This window comes from Aulostomus chinensis, chromosome 22 (assembly GCF_037954235.1).
Source record: "Aulostomus chinensis isolate RoL2024-O1b breed Wild chromosome 22, RoL_Achi_v1.0, whole genome shotgun sequence".
In the NCBI taxonomy this organism is placed as follows: domain Eukaryota; kingdom Metazoa; phylum Chordata; class Actinopteri; order Syngnathiformes; family Aulostomidae; genus Aulostomus; species Aulostomus chinensis.
Window position 1 is genome coordinate 5,281,376 of NC_141341.1, and position 16,104 is coordinate 5,297,479.

Sequence of the window (16,104 nt, forward strand, 5' to 3'; positions counted from 1 at the left end):
CAGGTGTTGCTCAGTACCTCAGCTTTTTTACATCACCAGAAATTGAATGTTAACAAATATCTCAACAGCAGCAAAGCCTGACTGATGGGCTTTAACACATCTGAAAGTGATGAGAAGTACTCAAGCACTGTTCTTAAGCACATATTTGAGGTACTTGTACTCTGCTTGAGTGTTTCAATTTTCTGCTACTTTATGCTCCAGTGCATTTCAGAGATAAATATTGTTCTTTGTGCTCTGCTATGTATCACTGCAAGATTACCCAAGACTGTTCGGCCATAGATTATACAGATTTTAAAGCACAAACCATTTTTAAAGAGAGGTTTTCAATCTTGAAAAAAAAATAAAAAAAAATCAGTGCATATTCAGGGTAAAATAGTGATGTCCCTTCTTTGATAAAGGGGCTTGAATTAAAATTGTATCAAATATTTCACCAATAAGCAAAGATTAGAGAAGAATGCAGAAACCTGAGACAGGTCAAACCTTTGTTTGACTTCTTTCCTCTTCATCGTCTCCCGACCCCTCGGAACGATCTGGTGTCTCTGCAAAGGGATTCAAACGAGCTTCACTTCCACTCACGACCACATCGTCACGCCGCTATTAACAATCTGATGTCATTGCTAATATCGTATGACTCACAGAGACCAAACCACTTCACTTTCATCTTTTCAAGTTCTTGAGTAGGATTTTTTGTTTTTTTTTTGGTCATGTGTTTCAATCTTGTGCTGACACTTTTACTCCAGTAAATGGCTGAAGCGCGTGCTCCTACGCTGTAAAAAAAAACAACAAAAAAACAAAAAAACAACTATGCAGCGTTCTTGTAAGCACATGAGTGACACCCAAGACATAAACAAAGGCATCAGCATCCAATCATAGCGCGTCACGGCCGTGAACTGCTATGGTTCGGTGCTCTCTGGTGGTCAAACCTGGAGTCGCTGTTTCTGAAGTTGACCCTTGACGGCCGTTTCAGGTGAAGCCGGTCGAGTCCAGCTTACTTCGAGCCTCAGGGGACGTTATGCAGCTGTTTGATGTTAGTGAGAAGAAGCTGTGTGCTGTTAGTCCCGACTGCTCTCATCACTTCTTCACTAAACTACCTTCCTCGTAGTAACACTGCTGAATGCTGGAATGCTTTACTTTGGGAGTGGTGTTATGTCGCTGCCTGCTGACTTCTGTCTTTCTGCTGTGTTTATATGGTTTAACCGGATAAGTCCCATTGACACTCTTTGAATCTCTTTTGAAAAATGTTAACGTTTCATTTCCCTCTCCTGCTGTGACCTCATTAGTGCTCGAGTGTATCCGCCCCGCCGGCACGTTCAAAGCATCAACAGCCGCTAATCAAACGAGGCCACGGCTGACAGAGAGGGATCTCGGGGGGGTGTTTGAACAGATATGAAAGATTTTACATGAAGTTTCTTTTTTTTAAGATTAACTTGGATGTACATGTGAGTGTGTTCAGGCTGCAGGCTGAGGTCTGAATTTGATGATAGACCCTCTGGCAAATGGACCTCATGGATTCTTGGGGAATGATAATATAAGAGGTGTGTGTGTGTGCGTGCGTGTGCGTGCACGCGTGTGTATGTGACAGTCAACTGACATAAGTAGGTCAATTGAAGGATTTCCCATAAGTCTGTTCAATAGCTTTCTCCTGTCCAGGTGTGTATGAGCGGTCTCTCGGGTGCTACGTTGCTCTCATGCCTTGTTTATTTTCCAGCTCTGCCTCTTTACTCTTCAGTCATGTGACCATCATTGAATTTAAAGGGAGTTAATACAGTATAAGCGAGCCATGATTAACAAGTCTACATTTTTTTCCCCCCTCCCCACTCTTCTCCTGCAGCTTTGGATGAGCCGCCTCCAGTAGTAGTGACAGAGGTGGACACCAGCCATGCCACCGCCGGCAGACATCGTCAAGGTGGCCATCGAGTGGCCGGGGGCTTTCCCCAAGCTCATGGAGATCGATCAGGTAGGTGACTGAGGGAAGCGCCTCCAAAAAAGTGGAGCCTCTTTAAACAGACCCCAGCAAATGTTAGTCTAACGGTTCCCAGTAGTAGCGCGCTGCTGTATGCTGAAAGCAGTTCTGTCCTGTGGGGTTGTGCGTGTGGAGGTGATGGGCGTGTGTGATCCAGGCGTGATGCATCTCTGGGTTTTTGCAGCAAATCATCCAATTAGCACAAAGGAAGTGTCATAATTAAAGATGGTAAACAGGCGACGGTGTATCACTTGTGATAATGAAAGGGCCTTGATTACCGTCTCAAAACTCCAGTTGTTTTTTTCCTGTGTTCTTTCTTTTTTATTGGTGTTTGATTTAATTTTTTAATGATGTGACAAGTATTTTTGTTACAATTGTGCAGCTATAGATGAGTTGGTATAATTAGATATTACTTGCTCTTTCACTGGAGAATTACTTTTACTTTTTCTGTAATTTCATTATTCTGGAGTGGTGATAGGAATCCTGCAAGCATTGGTTTGCATTTTCACTGCAGTTTTGATTTAATTTAGCCAGTCAGGACTACTTTTTGGATCAGTGGTCGCGCTTGCATGGCTCTCAGGACTGTACGCTGATGAAGACAATGATTTTGTTCCAATTTCCATCTACTTTTAATTATAAATAAAAAAGATGATTACATAATTTTGAACGAATCTCCCCCATCTGAGCTCAAATGTTCACTCTACTGATTTTTGTAAGCTCTGATGCTAAAGATAAATAGATTGCTAAATAAGCTCTTAATATTAATGTTAAAAACTTTGATTGTAAACAGTATTGTATGAAAATATCGCAGTTTATTGTGTTTAAAGGCTTTCGTTTCTGATCCTTGGCGTCTCACATGCGTGTAGCAGCGCTCATGTGACCGCCATGTTTCACGCCAGCGATCATCAGGGTGTAACAGCCAGCACAGGCACGTTTACTCTAATGGGATTTGACTGGTGTGTAAACTGGCCTGTTTGTGTGACTCACTGGTGGACTAATGATTTTATTTTAATGGTGAAAAACTTATGAGTCGTCGTGGCAACTGGAGGCATGTTTGCCATTCTCGCCGGAGGAGACATGTGACAGTGAGCTACACGTGTCTTTATGTTTGACATGTCGGGATGTAGGATTAATGACCCGCTATCATTTTGCTCTCAGCCTGAATCATAAAACACAATTTGGTCTTTCGTTATTTCTTAAAGCTACCTCTCCACCTCGCCCCCCCCCACCACCACCACCACCACTTTGATTTCATCCTCTTATCTCCCTGTCATCTTCCTCTTGTTCCTCTCATCTGTCGCCTCCTCCTCCTCTCCGTTCGCTGCCGTGTCCTTCTTTGATTTCTCCTCTCACTTCTCCTCCCTGTCTTTTGTTACAATTACCAAAACTTACATGATGCCCCCTCCTCTCGTCCTCCACCATCATCTCCCACCACCTCCACTCTTTCTCTCCCTCGCCTCAGTACAATAGGGCCCTGCAGTAGCATATGGCTGACTGAGTCATGCAATGAGGAGTGGGCTTTTGCTCACATTGTGTGTGTGTGTGTGTGTGTGTGTGTGTGTGTGTGTGTGCACCCGCGCGCTACAACTCTGCATAAGTGAAATTGTGTGTGGGTGTCTTCTGTGTGACTGCATGTATAGCTGTTACTATGTGTGTGTGTGTTTGTGTTGGGCGGCTCTGATTCATGCTTTAGTTTGAGAGTGTTTAGATACACCTGCTTGAGCGCGTGTGTTTTGTGTCTGCATAAATAATGGGAAATTTCTGTTTCTCCAAATATATTCAATACCCCAAAGGTATAAAAGTCAAATGTTTGTGGAGAAAACTTGGGAATTGGTAAAACAAATGAAAGCTTTTTTTAGCTCCTGTAATGAGGGCTTGAAAACAGTTCCAGGAGCTGCTCAGCTGCAAGAGGCAGAAGAATTCAAACCAATATGTCACTCAAAAAGGTATTTGGCCTTTCAAGTTCTTACAATTAGCACAAATAGGTGTCTCATGCTCAGAACCCCCCCCCCCCCCCCCCCCCCCCCGGCATATAAATGCATATCTGTATTTACCTTTAGATTGAAACTAATCGGGACTCATGGCTAGCAACAGCTAAACTGACCAAAAACGTCTGTTTTCAGCTTCTTAAAAATATCGTCCATTATAAGTGTTCCTTACTCATCTGTACGTTTGTAAACTGGTGTTTTTGGGGCGTTCGGTGATCAAATGAATCAAATATGTTCTTTTAAATCTACATTAGACAAACCGTAAATGGAGTTGTGTTGGCCCGCACTCCTAATAACATTTGCATAATTTTCCTTTTTTGGCCCCCGAAAAAATTTGCAGACTTTCTTCCGGCTCTGATTTGAATCTGCAGTACCTCATGGAGCCACGTGATGGCTCTTTGCTCTCCTACCATTCTCACTGAGCCAACCACGAACGCAGAGCTAACCTGGCTCAGAGGGACCCAGCTGCGTTTGTCACTTTAAATGAAAACAAAGTGCATATCAACACATTTATTTTGTATCTTATCAAATATGGAATGTGTGTTTTCAATAACACATGCCTTAGATTAAGTTGTGATTTATAAAGCTCTTCAAAAGTGCTGTTTTTGCTACTCAAGAAAAAAAAATAAAGTGATGGGGAAATGGTTGTAAAATGGTCAGGAAAATTGTTTTTCTTGATTTATGGATTAGGCCGAATTGAGTGGGTGGGGGTGGTTTTAGGAGAACTGCAGAATCAGGTTCTTTCCACATATTTGATTGGACCATTGATCATATAAAAGGTATCAATTATTATAAATACAGTGCTGACAGATTTGGGAGGCCTCCACCTTTTTTACCACAAGTGTGCTTTGGGTTATGTGTCTCAGCTATGCCACATGTCAGTGTGGGGTTTATGTTTTATTACTTACATCGCGCCTTTAATAATTCCTAAGTCATTTGTATGATTGTGGTTTCATAAATGTGAAAAGGCGCTGTCTGTTAAATCTGGCGAATGGAATGGAACATGAGAGTCCGTGGAATATATAACTGGACTGTAGACTCCACAGCAGAACTGTACTTTTTATGCTATTTTGCCTGAATGCAGGAGTGCACAGTGTGAATGCTCCTCGTGTACATGGTGCGATGCATAAAAAGTAATTTACCCTCCTTCCCGGACTGCGGTAAGAGCATGTTTGATGGTTTGGTGTAAAAATGAGGTAATGTTGAAGGAGAGGATGAGTTTGTGGGGGAACAGAAAGGGGAAGAGCAGAATAGGAAAGTGGAGGTGGAAGGTGTTTTACTCTCGCAGGAAGAAAAGGTAGTAAAAAGCAGCGTGTATTTATATCTTCTATAATAACAGCGAGAACATGAAAGAGTGCAGGTGGAGGTCATTAGATGCAGAGGGCATAACTGGGGAAATAATGTCTCTTTTGTGCGAAACTAATTTATATTTTAAACTGCATTATAATAAGGATTTAAAAGATTAAATGCTTTATAGCTCATAAGCAACCTTGTCAAAGATAAACAAATATTTATGAACCTTCACCGACTCGTTATACACACTCAAAAAATACTGTTGCATTTACGTAATACGTGATCGGCCAGTAATCACTGGTGAATACACAAATATAATTATCAGAAAGCAGAGAGCAAATATTAGAACATACGCAAAGAGGCTTGAGATAAAAATGTTTGCGTTTCTCACACAGGGGGCCGAGGATTATAGATTTAGAATTTCCATCCATCCATCCATTGTCTTCCACTTGTTCCTATTAATGGTCGCGGGGGGTGGAGCCTATCCCAGCAGCTACGGGCGAGAGGCGGGGTTCACCCTGGACAGGTCACCAGTCCATTGCAGGGCCAACACATAGAGACAGACAACCATTCACACTCACATTCACACCTACGTTCAGTTTAGAGTATCAATCAGCCTCGTCCCCTCTTGATGTCTTTGGACTGTGGGAGGAAGCTGGAGTACCAGAGAGAACCCTCACAGGAACAGGGAGAACATGCAGACTCCACACAGAAAGACCCCGTGCTCCTGCCGGGGCTCGAACCCAGAACCTTCTTGCTGTGAGAGGCGACAGTGATAACCACTGCACCACCGTGCCGCCTGATTTAGAATTTTACGTTACAAATGTACTTATCTCTCATTTGATTTACATTAAAAGACAAAACTCCAGATAATGATTCCTGATAACGTTGTAGTATGTTGCACTTTTGGAAGTTTACACCCTTCACCTCAATGCCTTGTGTGTGAAGTCTCTTCGTTCACTCTGAATCCACTCTGTTTTTCTCTATCATCACCCACTTCCTGGTTGCTGTTTGTTTTCCATCCAACTCATTCAGTTTGTGTATTTTTCCTGCTTCTTATCCTCAGTTCCCCCCCCCCCTTGTTTCACTCTATTCATCTCCCCCGGTTACATATGCCCTCTATCCTGCCAACGTGATCTTCTTTCTCTAAATCTTTGCCGCTGCAGATGTCATTCTTTCATGCAGCCACTCCCGCTGCTTAGAGAGGAAGCAGTTATCCACACTGCTCAGTTCATAGTGACTGTATGCAAATGAACACCACATTGTTTATCCATCGTAGTACCCAACACATGCTGGTGTTCATGTGTTTTGAAAAGTTTATGTACTTGGCAGACAGGGAACAAGAAATCCCAAAGCACCTCTAAAGCAGTCTCTCAACTTTAAACTACAGATGGCTGGATACGACTCCACCCTTTGGATTGGTTGAAATGTACTCTGGATGTATGGAGCAGCGGTGCACTGATCCAAAGAAAGGGTAGAGTCAAACATAACAAGATGATTTTTAGAGGCAGATACAACTGAGTGTCACCAGCATAGCAGTGGAAATGCATTCCACAGCTTGAATGTCTGATTTGGCAAAGATGCGGCACACAAAGACAAGACTTGCAGTAGGCCAACAATCGACCCCTGAGGTACTCCTTGCTCATGTCTGCAAATATCAAACAGTTATCATAGAAAACACACTGCACTCTTTGCGGGAAACTGAATCGTGCAAGTGTTTTGAGTGATTTTCTGTATCGTCTGCTTTATAAATTCCCTTTTGAATAATATGTTTTAATTAATATTATTTGTATGTGTTAACCTGACAGTCTGTCATGCAATCTTCAGATATTTAGGTATCAAATCATGGAAGGTTTCGCACTCCCAAGATAAAAAGGGACTGCTGTTTAGTTTGTCTTCTTATTCTTTAATCGTTCAATTTTTTTTTTTAAGCAAAAATATGGAAAATTTCAAGATGACTATGTGAGCAGACGAGATACATTATTGGGTATTTGTTTAATGTGTTCGTTATTAGTGATGTCATGCGTACGGTCTGTAGAATTAGCTGTCAAAAATATGATGTTGATATTTGCGTCAGAACTGATTTTTGTAAAGATATTGAAAATTAATTTGCAGTTGATAACAATCAATGTTGTCAGGTGGTTTTATGAGAAATACCTTGTCAGTTTTATATGTACAATCATAATCCACTATTGTGTAAATAGCATAAAATGGACCACCTCATGTTTAGCACAAGTCACGAACATCCACTCCCTTTAAGTGCAGTGCTTGAGAAAGGTTATACAGTAGATTGAAACGGAGCTGATGTCACTGCTACTGATCTGGAAGCTGTTTAACATAACGATGAATGAAATGACGGAACAGTGCCGGTCAGCGATTCCACATCAGCAGTCGAACGTTTGGATAAATACAGGCTGGGGAAGTGCAGCCTCTCATTGTGCCAGTCCCGCTAAATAATTGCAGCTTGGTGTGAGTTGACTGTTGTTTTAGGAACTGAAGCTTGAAACGTGAGCTAAATGTAATCTTGCCTCTCTCCACAGAAAAAGCCTCTCTCAGCCATTATTAAAGAAGTGTGTGAGGGGTAAGCCTGCCTTTGCCATTTTTTTTTGTGTGTTTCTAGATTTGAATTTGATTCCCAAGGTCTTCTCTTTCTCTCAGCTTAAATCATATTTTTTGAGGTTCTCTATACTTTTAACACGAATTATGTAATGCTTTTTTTTTTCTTTTTCCTCTCTCCATCAAATGGAATTCAGATGGTCCTTGGGGAACCATGAAAACTTTGCTCTGCAAATTGCTGACTCAACAAATTTCTACATTACAGAAAAGGTTTGGTTTTTCCGATTAATCTATGGACAGAAGCGTCCATGGTCCAAATGTGACTCAAATAGCCACCGATGTGTTTTTCTTTTTCCTCAGAACCGCAATGACATTAAGAACGGCTCCATCCTGCGTTTGACCACCTCTCCTGTGAGCTTCTTCTGCATGTTTTCATAGCGACATTGGAGATCAGTATTTGATCATTATGAATAAGCAGACATCTTTGTTTATTTCTTCCTCCTCCTCCTCCTCCTCCTCCTCCTCCTCCAGTACCAGACAGCAGTCCAGCTTCATGAGCGGATCCAGTCATCCAGTATGGATGCCAAGCTGGAGGCTCTGAAGGACCTGGCTAACGCATCGCGGGACATCACCTTTGCCCAAGAGTTCATTAACCTGGACGGCATCTCGCTCCTCACTCAGATGGTGGAGAGTGGGACTGAGTAAGTCCATTATCAGCTGCTGTTCTCGTGTCACTGCAGCGTTCTCCTCCTCCCAGACTACTGCTTACTCCTCATCTGTGTGACGAATTGACAAGAAGTGGAAGAACTTTTAGTGTACAACTGGACACGTTTTTGGTTGATTGATTCTATTCTGTTAGAACACAACAAAGAAAGCTGTCAGAAAAGAACAATAAAACCCCAAGAAACAATAAAACAGCACAGTACAGTCATCACAAGTGCATACCCTGTCACTCAACGGGATTATTCAGTCTCAATAACATCCATCGTGGCCCTGCTCAGCACTCCTGTGTGCTCTGATAATAATTAAAAGCATCCTATGCTTGATATACTTGATGTTTGCTTTGATATTAAACAGAAGCTCTGTTTTCTAGGAGTCCAGAATTCTAACACTGAGACTTTGATTTGAATGTAGTGACGTATATTTTTGAAGGGAGGAGATTCAGGATCCACGTGGTCAGAATCGCCCCTGGTAACAGTACACTGTATGTACGGGAAGTGCTCACACAAGCTTACAGTAGGATTTCTGTGGCTGCCAGGACACCGTTACACTGGCGTATCAGTCACTCAGAGTCCAAAGAGAAGCTCAGCACATAATCATGTCCGTCTTTGTCAAGAGCTCTCACTGGCTTCTGATTGTCCAGCACATCCAAAGACAGCTTGTGTCCGAGGCGAAGGGCCCTTGAGACTTTACTGAAGGTTATAAGCGAGGGCATTTTTCGCTGAGTTGGAATTTCTCTACTGTGTGTGTGTGTGTGTGTGTGTGTGTGTGTGTATTGAAAGCAAGGTGCCAGTCAGAGTCAAAACAAATAGAAGAATTACCCTGGGAGAACAAATGTGCACTTACAGTATGGCACACACAAACAGAACAGAGAGGCAGCAGCATTCAGCCGTCTGCAACACTTCTCCTCCTCATGAAATTCTCCTAATTCATCTCTTTTTCCCCTGGAGAGGAATTGAGGGGTTGTTCACGCGCATTATAAATCCACAATCAAGCAAGGTCAAATGTTGTCTGTGGTACATTAAAGCTCTTAAAGGAACGCGGCAACTTTTTGGGAAATGTGCTTATTGTTCATCCTCGCCCAGGGAGATGGATGCCCTTCTCTCCTGTATGTGCTACATTAGGGATTCATTAGACTGCGAGTTAGCTTAGCACAGTGAATGGAAGTAAATGGCCACATTAGCATAGCTTTGTGTTGCCCGCTCAGTTTCCAGCGTGAAGGTCCCCTGTGTGTCAAGTAGAAACACGTAGCGATCTGCGTTTGCGTCCAAATCACCACGCAAATCAGGAACGTAGGTCCGACTATGTGGCTGATTCTTCAATCACAGTATTTTGCAAATTAAAATTTGCATTTCACAGTTAATTTTATACACAACTGTAGTTCTATTAATGCAGGCAAAAACAATTTTGGAGAGAAGTGTATTGGACGTTTGACTGCGGTATGTTACTGACTAGCTGTCAGCTGGTGGGCCTCAGCTCCCTCATGCACACACAGAGGAGGGAAGGGGATCTAACTTCCTGTCTCACTCTTGGTGGGCTGTGAGCTTCTTTGTTCTTAGATTTAATATTGGCGGAAACATGTTCTTTCATGATCCAGAAAGTTAATTCACTTGTGTGAAATATAAGTTCTGCTCAAATATTTAACGTTGGCCTCTCAGCTGAACCCATTTCAAGTTTTCCTGTTCATGAAATCATTGAAGCCTTTTTTTTCCTTCCTTTTCTGCATATGATGTTCAAATGAGCAAATATTTGACCCTTTGTTTGATCTGCTGCGAGTAGCCGCCACAGTGTCGCCTCCTCTCTGCTCCCAGCTCTTTCATTAAATATGTTTTTATGTAAATGACCATCACATCGGTTAATCAGCTCTAGGGAGAAAGTGTGTGTGTGTGTGTGTGTGTGTGTGTGTGTGTGTGTGTGTGTGTGTGTGTGTGTGTGTGTGCATGTGAGAGAGCGGGCGAGAGCTGCATTTTCATCTCAGTGTAAGGAGCTTATTAAACACAGACACTCTTGATATGTATCAGTGTCTGAAACACACACAAACACACACACACACACACACACACACACACACACACACACACACACATTAGCACCGCTGCCAACCAACTCGGTTTACTGTAATTATTCAAGAGCTTCAGGCTGGAGACTCTCGAGGGCAGAGTGCTGCTGTGATCGGATGCTGCTGCCAGAGATGTTCTCCTGTATTCATGTGGAAATCAGTCGGCAGGCAGCTGCTGCAATTGTTGCCTGTGAGCTCCTCCAGACTAAGGCACTTGTTGCCCTCTAGTGGCTAAATTACGGAACTGTTAGCTGGTACAATAGCTGCTCAAAGTATTTAAAGTGTACCTTCAACCACATTGTTTTGAATATATGTGTATCAAATCCACATTCCTACACCTTAAAATATAATTTCAAAAGCATTTAGGTACGGAATTCTTACATGTTTTGCAGGATCGTTTGTACATGAGGTCTTGTTGGCACGTTTGTTTACTCTGTGCTGGCTGAAAGCTTTTCGTTGTTCGTTTGTCTCTTTTTTGACACCAAAGTTTCTCAAATCTTTGCAGGCGGTATCAGAAACTACAGAAGATTATGAAGCCCTGGTAAGCCCCTCCCCCAACGGCTCTGTGCTCTTCCTATCCTGCTGGCTGAGTCTGCATGATTAAGATGGTGCCTTATGGGAAATTATACATGTGTATATTTAACACAGCTGCTTTCAGGCTTCCATTTTAAAATCAGTGTCACACTTTTACATTTTGCATGTGGTTTTGGGCGAGAAACTAAAGGAATTCTCCAACTCATCAACTGATAGATGACCAAGATTTAACTACAAAATCTACTAAAACCATGAAACTCAAAATTGTTAACGAGGTTCAAGTTTGAATTGGCTTTGGTAGAAATCGCTGCTCTCTCCTGAGTAAATCTTGGTGGTCTTGGCTAAACTGTGCTGCTGAGGGAGTTTCTGCTGGCTTGCTGTGCACTGGCTATGCTGCTAAAGGATATTTCCTCTCTACTTGACTTTCTCCTCATGAGCGAATTGTCCGTCGTCACAAGAACATCATACATCAACAAGGTTCTCTGCCCTTCTATTCTCCTCGGTTCTCAACGGCAGAACCAAGTATAGTCTGTAAAAGCCTTCTCCATCCTTCTGCTGCAGGCTGCTTACTCTCCTTATGACCGTTCACTCATCATCCACCATGCAGCAGCTCTGACCCATGATTCTCTCTGTTGGCCTGCTCTTTAACACCAAGTCTGCGCTTGTAAAAAAAAAAAAAAAAAACACGAAAAAAAACCAACTTACAACAATGTTTTTCTTTTACTTCCTTTATTGACTTACGATCATTCAAAATAATGTTTTACATTTTTCTTACCCTTCAACAAAAACAAAGTAATAAAATGCCCGGTTGCATTGCTAGACAGTCCTGATTGTAACTCTGTATCACATTGATTCTAATCATCGAAGTCAGTAAACCTGTAAAGATGCATCCTAGATGAATGCAGATGAATATGTAGAAAGAGCCCATTGTATGATGGTGCATGATTGGGACTTTAGACATCAATATTGTAAAAATAAGAAAACATCTAAAGTGCACTGGAAAAACAAGAAGTTTCTTAAACTCCAGGTGACAGGCGTTGCTATTGTGATTCGTGTCATGGCCTCCTGCGGCTCCTGCAGAGTGATCTGTCTCTCCTGATATCTGTGTATCTGCATGACTTCACTCTCTGATGTAGCTTTCTGGTTCTGATTGACTTCTGCGCTGCGCTGCTTGGCTCCCGACGGCCCTCGTGCGGGCCCCGGCTGCTTCTTCAAGACCAGTCTGTGTGCTCGGCATTTCAAACCCTCTCGCCCATCTCTTCCTCTCTCCTCATCTCTGTATCCTCAGACAAGCCTGGTTGAAGCGTTCAACTTATGTTCTTCAGTCCCCACTTCTTCCTTGCTCTCTCTCCCTCTCTTTCTCTCTCTCTCTCTCTCTCTCTCTCTCGGCTTCTGTTGGCTTCTCATTCCTCTTCCTGTTCCAAGCCATCTGGGTTTCGCAGCTTTTCTCTGCTCCCAGCCAACTGCTAGAGGAGAAGTTTCCCATCGTCTGTATGTGTGTGTCTTTGTGTGTTGTCTTGTAGTTTTGGAGACCTGCTGTCCTTCACTCTTACGGCCTTCGTGGAGCTGATGGACCACGGCATCGTCTCCTGGGATACTTTTTCTGTGGCCTTCATCAAGAAGGTCAGCCAAGCAGATATTTCATTCCCAGGCTTGGGATTCTTCCTCGTGAAACTGCCGTGCATGTTTGCTGGAAATGTCTGAAACAGTAACATCATAGTTGAGGGTACCCTAGTGCACCTTCATCATTGCACGCATGTTCATGTTTTACCATACACTATTGATCAGGCGACTGTAACTTCAACAATTCCAATTTAAATTCTTGGTGTGCGATACAATGAAAGAATCACTTGTTTCTACTCGTACACAATTCAAATAAAATATAGACGGACACTGATTGGTGGTTTTATGAAGTGACTCGTTTGCCTACTGAAGTGATGTTACTTTTCGACTTATTACTGTGGCTTTTTTGTTGTTGTGGAAACTGAATTATAACAATAATAATAATGGGAGAAAATATAGACCAGGTTTTATAACATTTTGTTATGTGGGGCGGGTATGTCATCAATATAAAAAACAGAGTAATGTAAATAAAGGTTATTATTGTTGTCCGGCCTCCAGGCTGGGACTTTGAGACTTCTGCTGTAGATATTCAGATTTCTGGAAGACTGATTAGTCACAATTCATCCTCACTCATGACTTCTGCATGTATTTTTATGTATTTGGACATAATTCAATGTTTACAGCTTCAGACAGTAATCTACCTGATTCACCTTTATGTTACATTGAGTCTTTCAGTGCTGCATCTGTTTCCTACCGGATTTTCCCGTCTCTACTCTCAACAGTTTAATGATCTAAAAAAGAAAAGGTTCTACACATTTTTTTTTTAAATGAAACATTCAGCTTTCCGCCCTGTGACCTTCATTGGGGTGAAAATTGATTTAAAAAAAAAAAAGGAGCCTCATGGCACCAACAAACCTTATTAGTATCCATATCTCACTAAAGCAGTACTTCTTTCCTCCCTCCTGTTAAATTCCTGCAGATTGCCAGCTATGTGAACAAGTCGGCCATGGACACAGCAGTGCTGCAGCGCTCTCTGGCCATCCTGGAGTCCATGGTGCTCAACAGTCAGGATCTTTACCACAAGGTGGCACAAGAGATCACCATTGGCCAGCTCATCCCACATCTTCAGGGGTGAGTGCATGGAACAGTACCACTGTAGGAGTATGTTGTCTCTTGCACTTTGAAAAATACACTTTTTTTAAAAAAATATTTGCCCCTCCCATCAATTAGCTCATGAGTTTTGATATAATTTCCTCATCCACCAACATTTTAGACAAGAAGGACCTGGAAAACCTGCAAAATCAGTGGATATAAGAAAAAAAAAAGGGGGGGGTAAATGACTAATGATATGAACATTAATGAAAACAACAGAAGTAAAAATAATCGAGTACACAACAGATGAGAAACAAAGGAACGTTTTAAAATAAAAGGATTCCTGCCACGATATCTGTCATAGTACATATTGGTGTCATGCAGGTCTTCAGTGTGTGTGTGTGTGTGTGTGTGTGTGTGTGTGTGTGTGTGTGTGAAACTCCTTTGCTAGAATATCCAGCATTACAGTCAAAATTTGCTGATGTTTGGGATGAAGGAGGCATTTTAAACCACCCGAGCAGCGATGCTAAACAGCTTATTTCATATTCTGCCACGTTTCCGAACGCAGGACTGACCAAGACATCCAGACCTACACCATCGCTGTCATCAATGCTCTCTTCCTCAAAGCTCCCGAGGAGAAGAGACAGGTGAGGCCGCTGCATGCACACGCAGCACAAACACTGCATAAATTGTATTTCATTTCACGATGCATTTATGCGTCATCACGTCAGCGTTTTTGTACTATAACTGTGCATAATGAGTGTGTATTTGTTGTTTCGCTGTAATCTATTAGAGAAGTCAAAAACCTCATTTCCTACTCATCTTTATTTCCATTCTCTCACTTCTGAAGAGGAGGTTATTACTCAAGCTCATCTTTCTCTCTCCAGCTCTTATCTATGCCACACTCTGCCCTGTTGCTCATTACGTGATCCCCTGCATCAGCACTGTGGGGTCCAGAGATGTGCTTTAATAATGAATGATGCCCACCCACAGCTTTCTCCTGTGCGGCATGCAAAGTTGAAAGAAAGAAATACAGCGCGGTACTTTTGTATACAACCAGACTCGACTGCTGATGCTTCATTTACTTCGGCCGAATAAGTAGATTTTGACAAGTGGGAGTGTGCACGCAAGAGATTCATGCGGTTGGTTGGAAGCAATTTAAAGCAGCATCATTAGGTTGTTTTAATGTGTCATGTGTGGTAATGTGAGTTTATAGCAGGTCGTTTCTTCTCTGCAGAGGCAGTTTTGATAACGCGATGCTGTTTGACAGGAGCTGCTCATCACGTCAGGTTCTTTGTCTATGCGGTTGACACGTTATAAACATAAAAGAGGCCAATGACTCTCAGTTTGTGTGTTTCGAAGCACAGATGACATTGTGTAGCTCTGTGTGTGTGTGTGTGTGTGTGTGTGTGTGTGTGTGTGTGTGTTTGTGGTAAAGACTCGCCCAGCTTTGATTATGACCCCCCCAGGGTCTCTCAACATTCTGCTGACTCCGTCCCCCCCACCCCCTCCTTGTCCTTCCACAAGCTGCAGCACTGACAGGAAAAATCTCATTTTTAACCTCCTCTCAGACTTTTTTCCCCCTCCACATTCACTCACTCACCCTCTCTGTCTCTCTGTTTCTGACTTTGTCTCCTCACTGCACACGATATGGTAGTTTGATGAGCACATTGTGGACATCCTTAATTGTCCCCTGACAGTAAGTGCACCCTTGATTAGCACACTTTGTAGTAGTAGTGCATCAAGAATCCCTTTTTAAGTTTTGCGATGGCTTCATTTATTTCTTTATTTTACAGCCTGCCCCTGCACACTTTGCAGTTTGCCGTGGCAGGCTTTTATTTTGCCCCATTTATTTTTTTTATTCATATGTAGAGAAGCCTAACTAATTATTTGTAGGTGTGTCATTTTGTCTTACAATTATCTCTCTGCTCGCTCTCTCCGGATCTCTTCTCCTCCTCTTCTTTCCCCCCTCTGTAGGAGATGGCCCATATCCTCGCCCAGAAACAGCTACGCTCCATCATTCTCAGTGTAAGTCTAGTGATTCTCTTCTTCTTATGTCTCCCGTGTCCCCGCCTGCCTCCCTCTCAGTTCAGGTATATGCCGATGACATCTGTCACCTCTGCTTCTGTCTCACCTCGCTTGTGAATATCTGCTGGATTCACTGTCTCACACCTGTTCCCTTTTCATCCTCTCCCTTGTGTTAAATCTCATTTCTCCCTCTCCGGTGCTCACTAATCCTCATCATTCACTCCTAAATCCTCTCTCTCTTTGCTATCTCTTACCGCTCCAAAAAAAAAAATTCTCGCCTTTCTGACCCCAAATCTGTCCTCTCTCCT

General features: G+C 42.6%; 1 protein-coding gene across 7 annotated transcripts in view; it reads left to right on the forward strand.

Annotated features, from left to right (window-relative positions):
- The window catches only part of elmo1 (engulfment and cell motility 1 (ced-12 homolog, C. elegans)), a 109,620-nt gene that overhangs the window by 39,189 nt on the left and 54,327 nt on the right, over positions 1-16,104 (forward strand). For 4 of the 7 annotated variants that reach the window (XM_086192665.1, XM_086192667.1, XM_086192668.1 and 1 more), the window contains exons 2-12: positions 1,832-1,957; positions 7,785-7,825; positions 7,998-8,070; positions 8,161-8,211; positions 8,332-8,501; positions 11,085-11,120; positions 12,637-12,736; positions 13,656-13,807; positions 14,337-14,415; positions 15,426-15,467; positions 15,746-15,796. In XM_086192665.1, the coding sequence (XP_086048791.1) occupies positions 1,880-1,957; positions 7,785-7,825; positions 7,998-8,070; positions 8,161-8,211; positions 8,332-8,501; positions 11,085-11,120; positions 12,637-12,736; positions 13,656-13,807; positions 14,337-14,415; positions 15,426-15,467; positions 15,746-15,796 (873 nt within the window). In that variant the 5' untranslated portion in view covers positions 1,832-1,879. The remainder of the gene's footprint in view (positions 1-1,831; positions 1,958-7,784; positions 7,826-7,997; positions 8,071-8,160; positions 8,212-8,331; positions 8,502-11,084; positions 11,121-12,636; positions 12,737-13,655; positions 13,808-14,336; positions 14,416-15,425; positions 15,468-15,745; positions 15,797-16,104) is intronic. The other 3 variants (XM_086192670.1, XM_086192669.1, XM_086192671.1) reach the window with 3 other exon arrangements.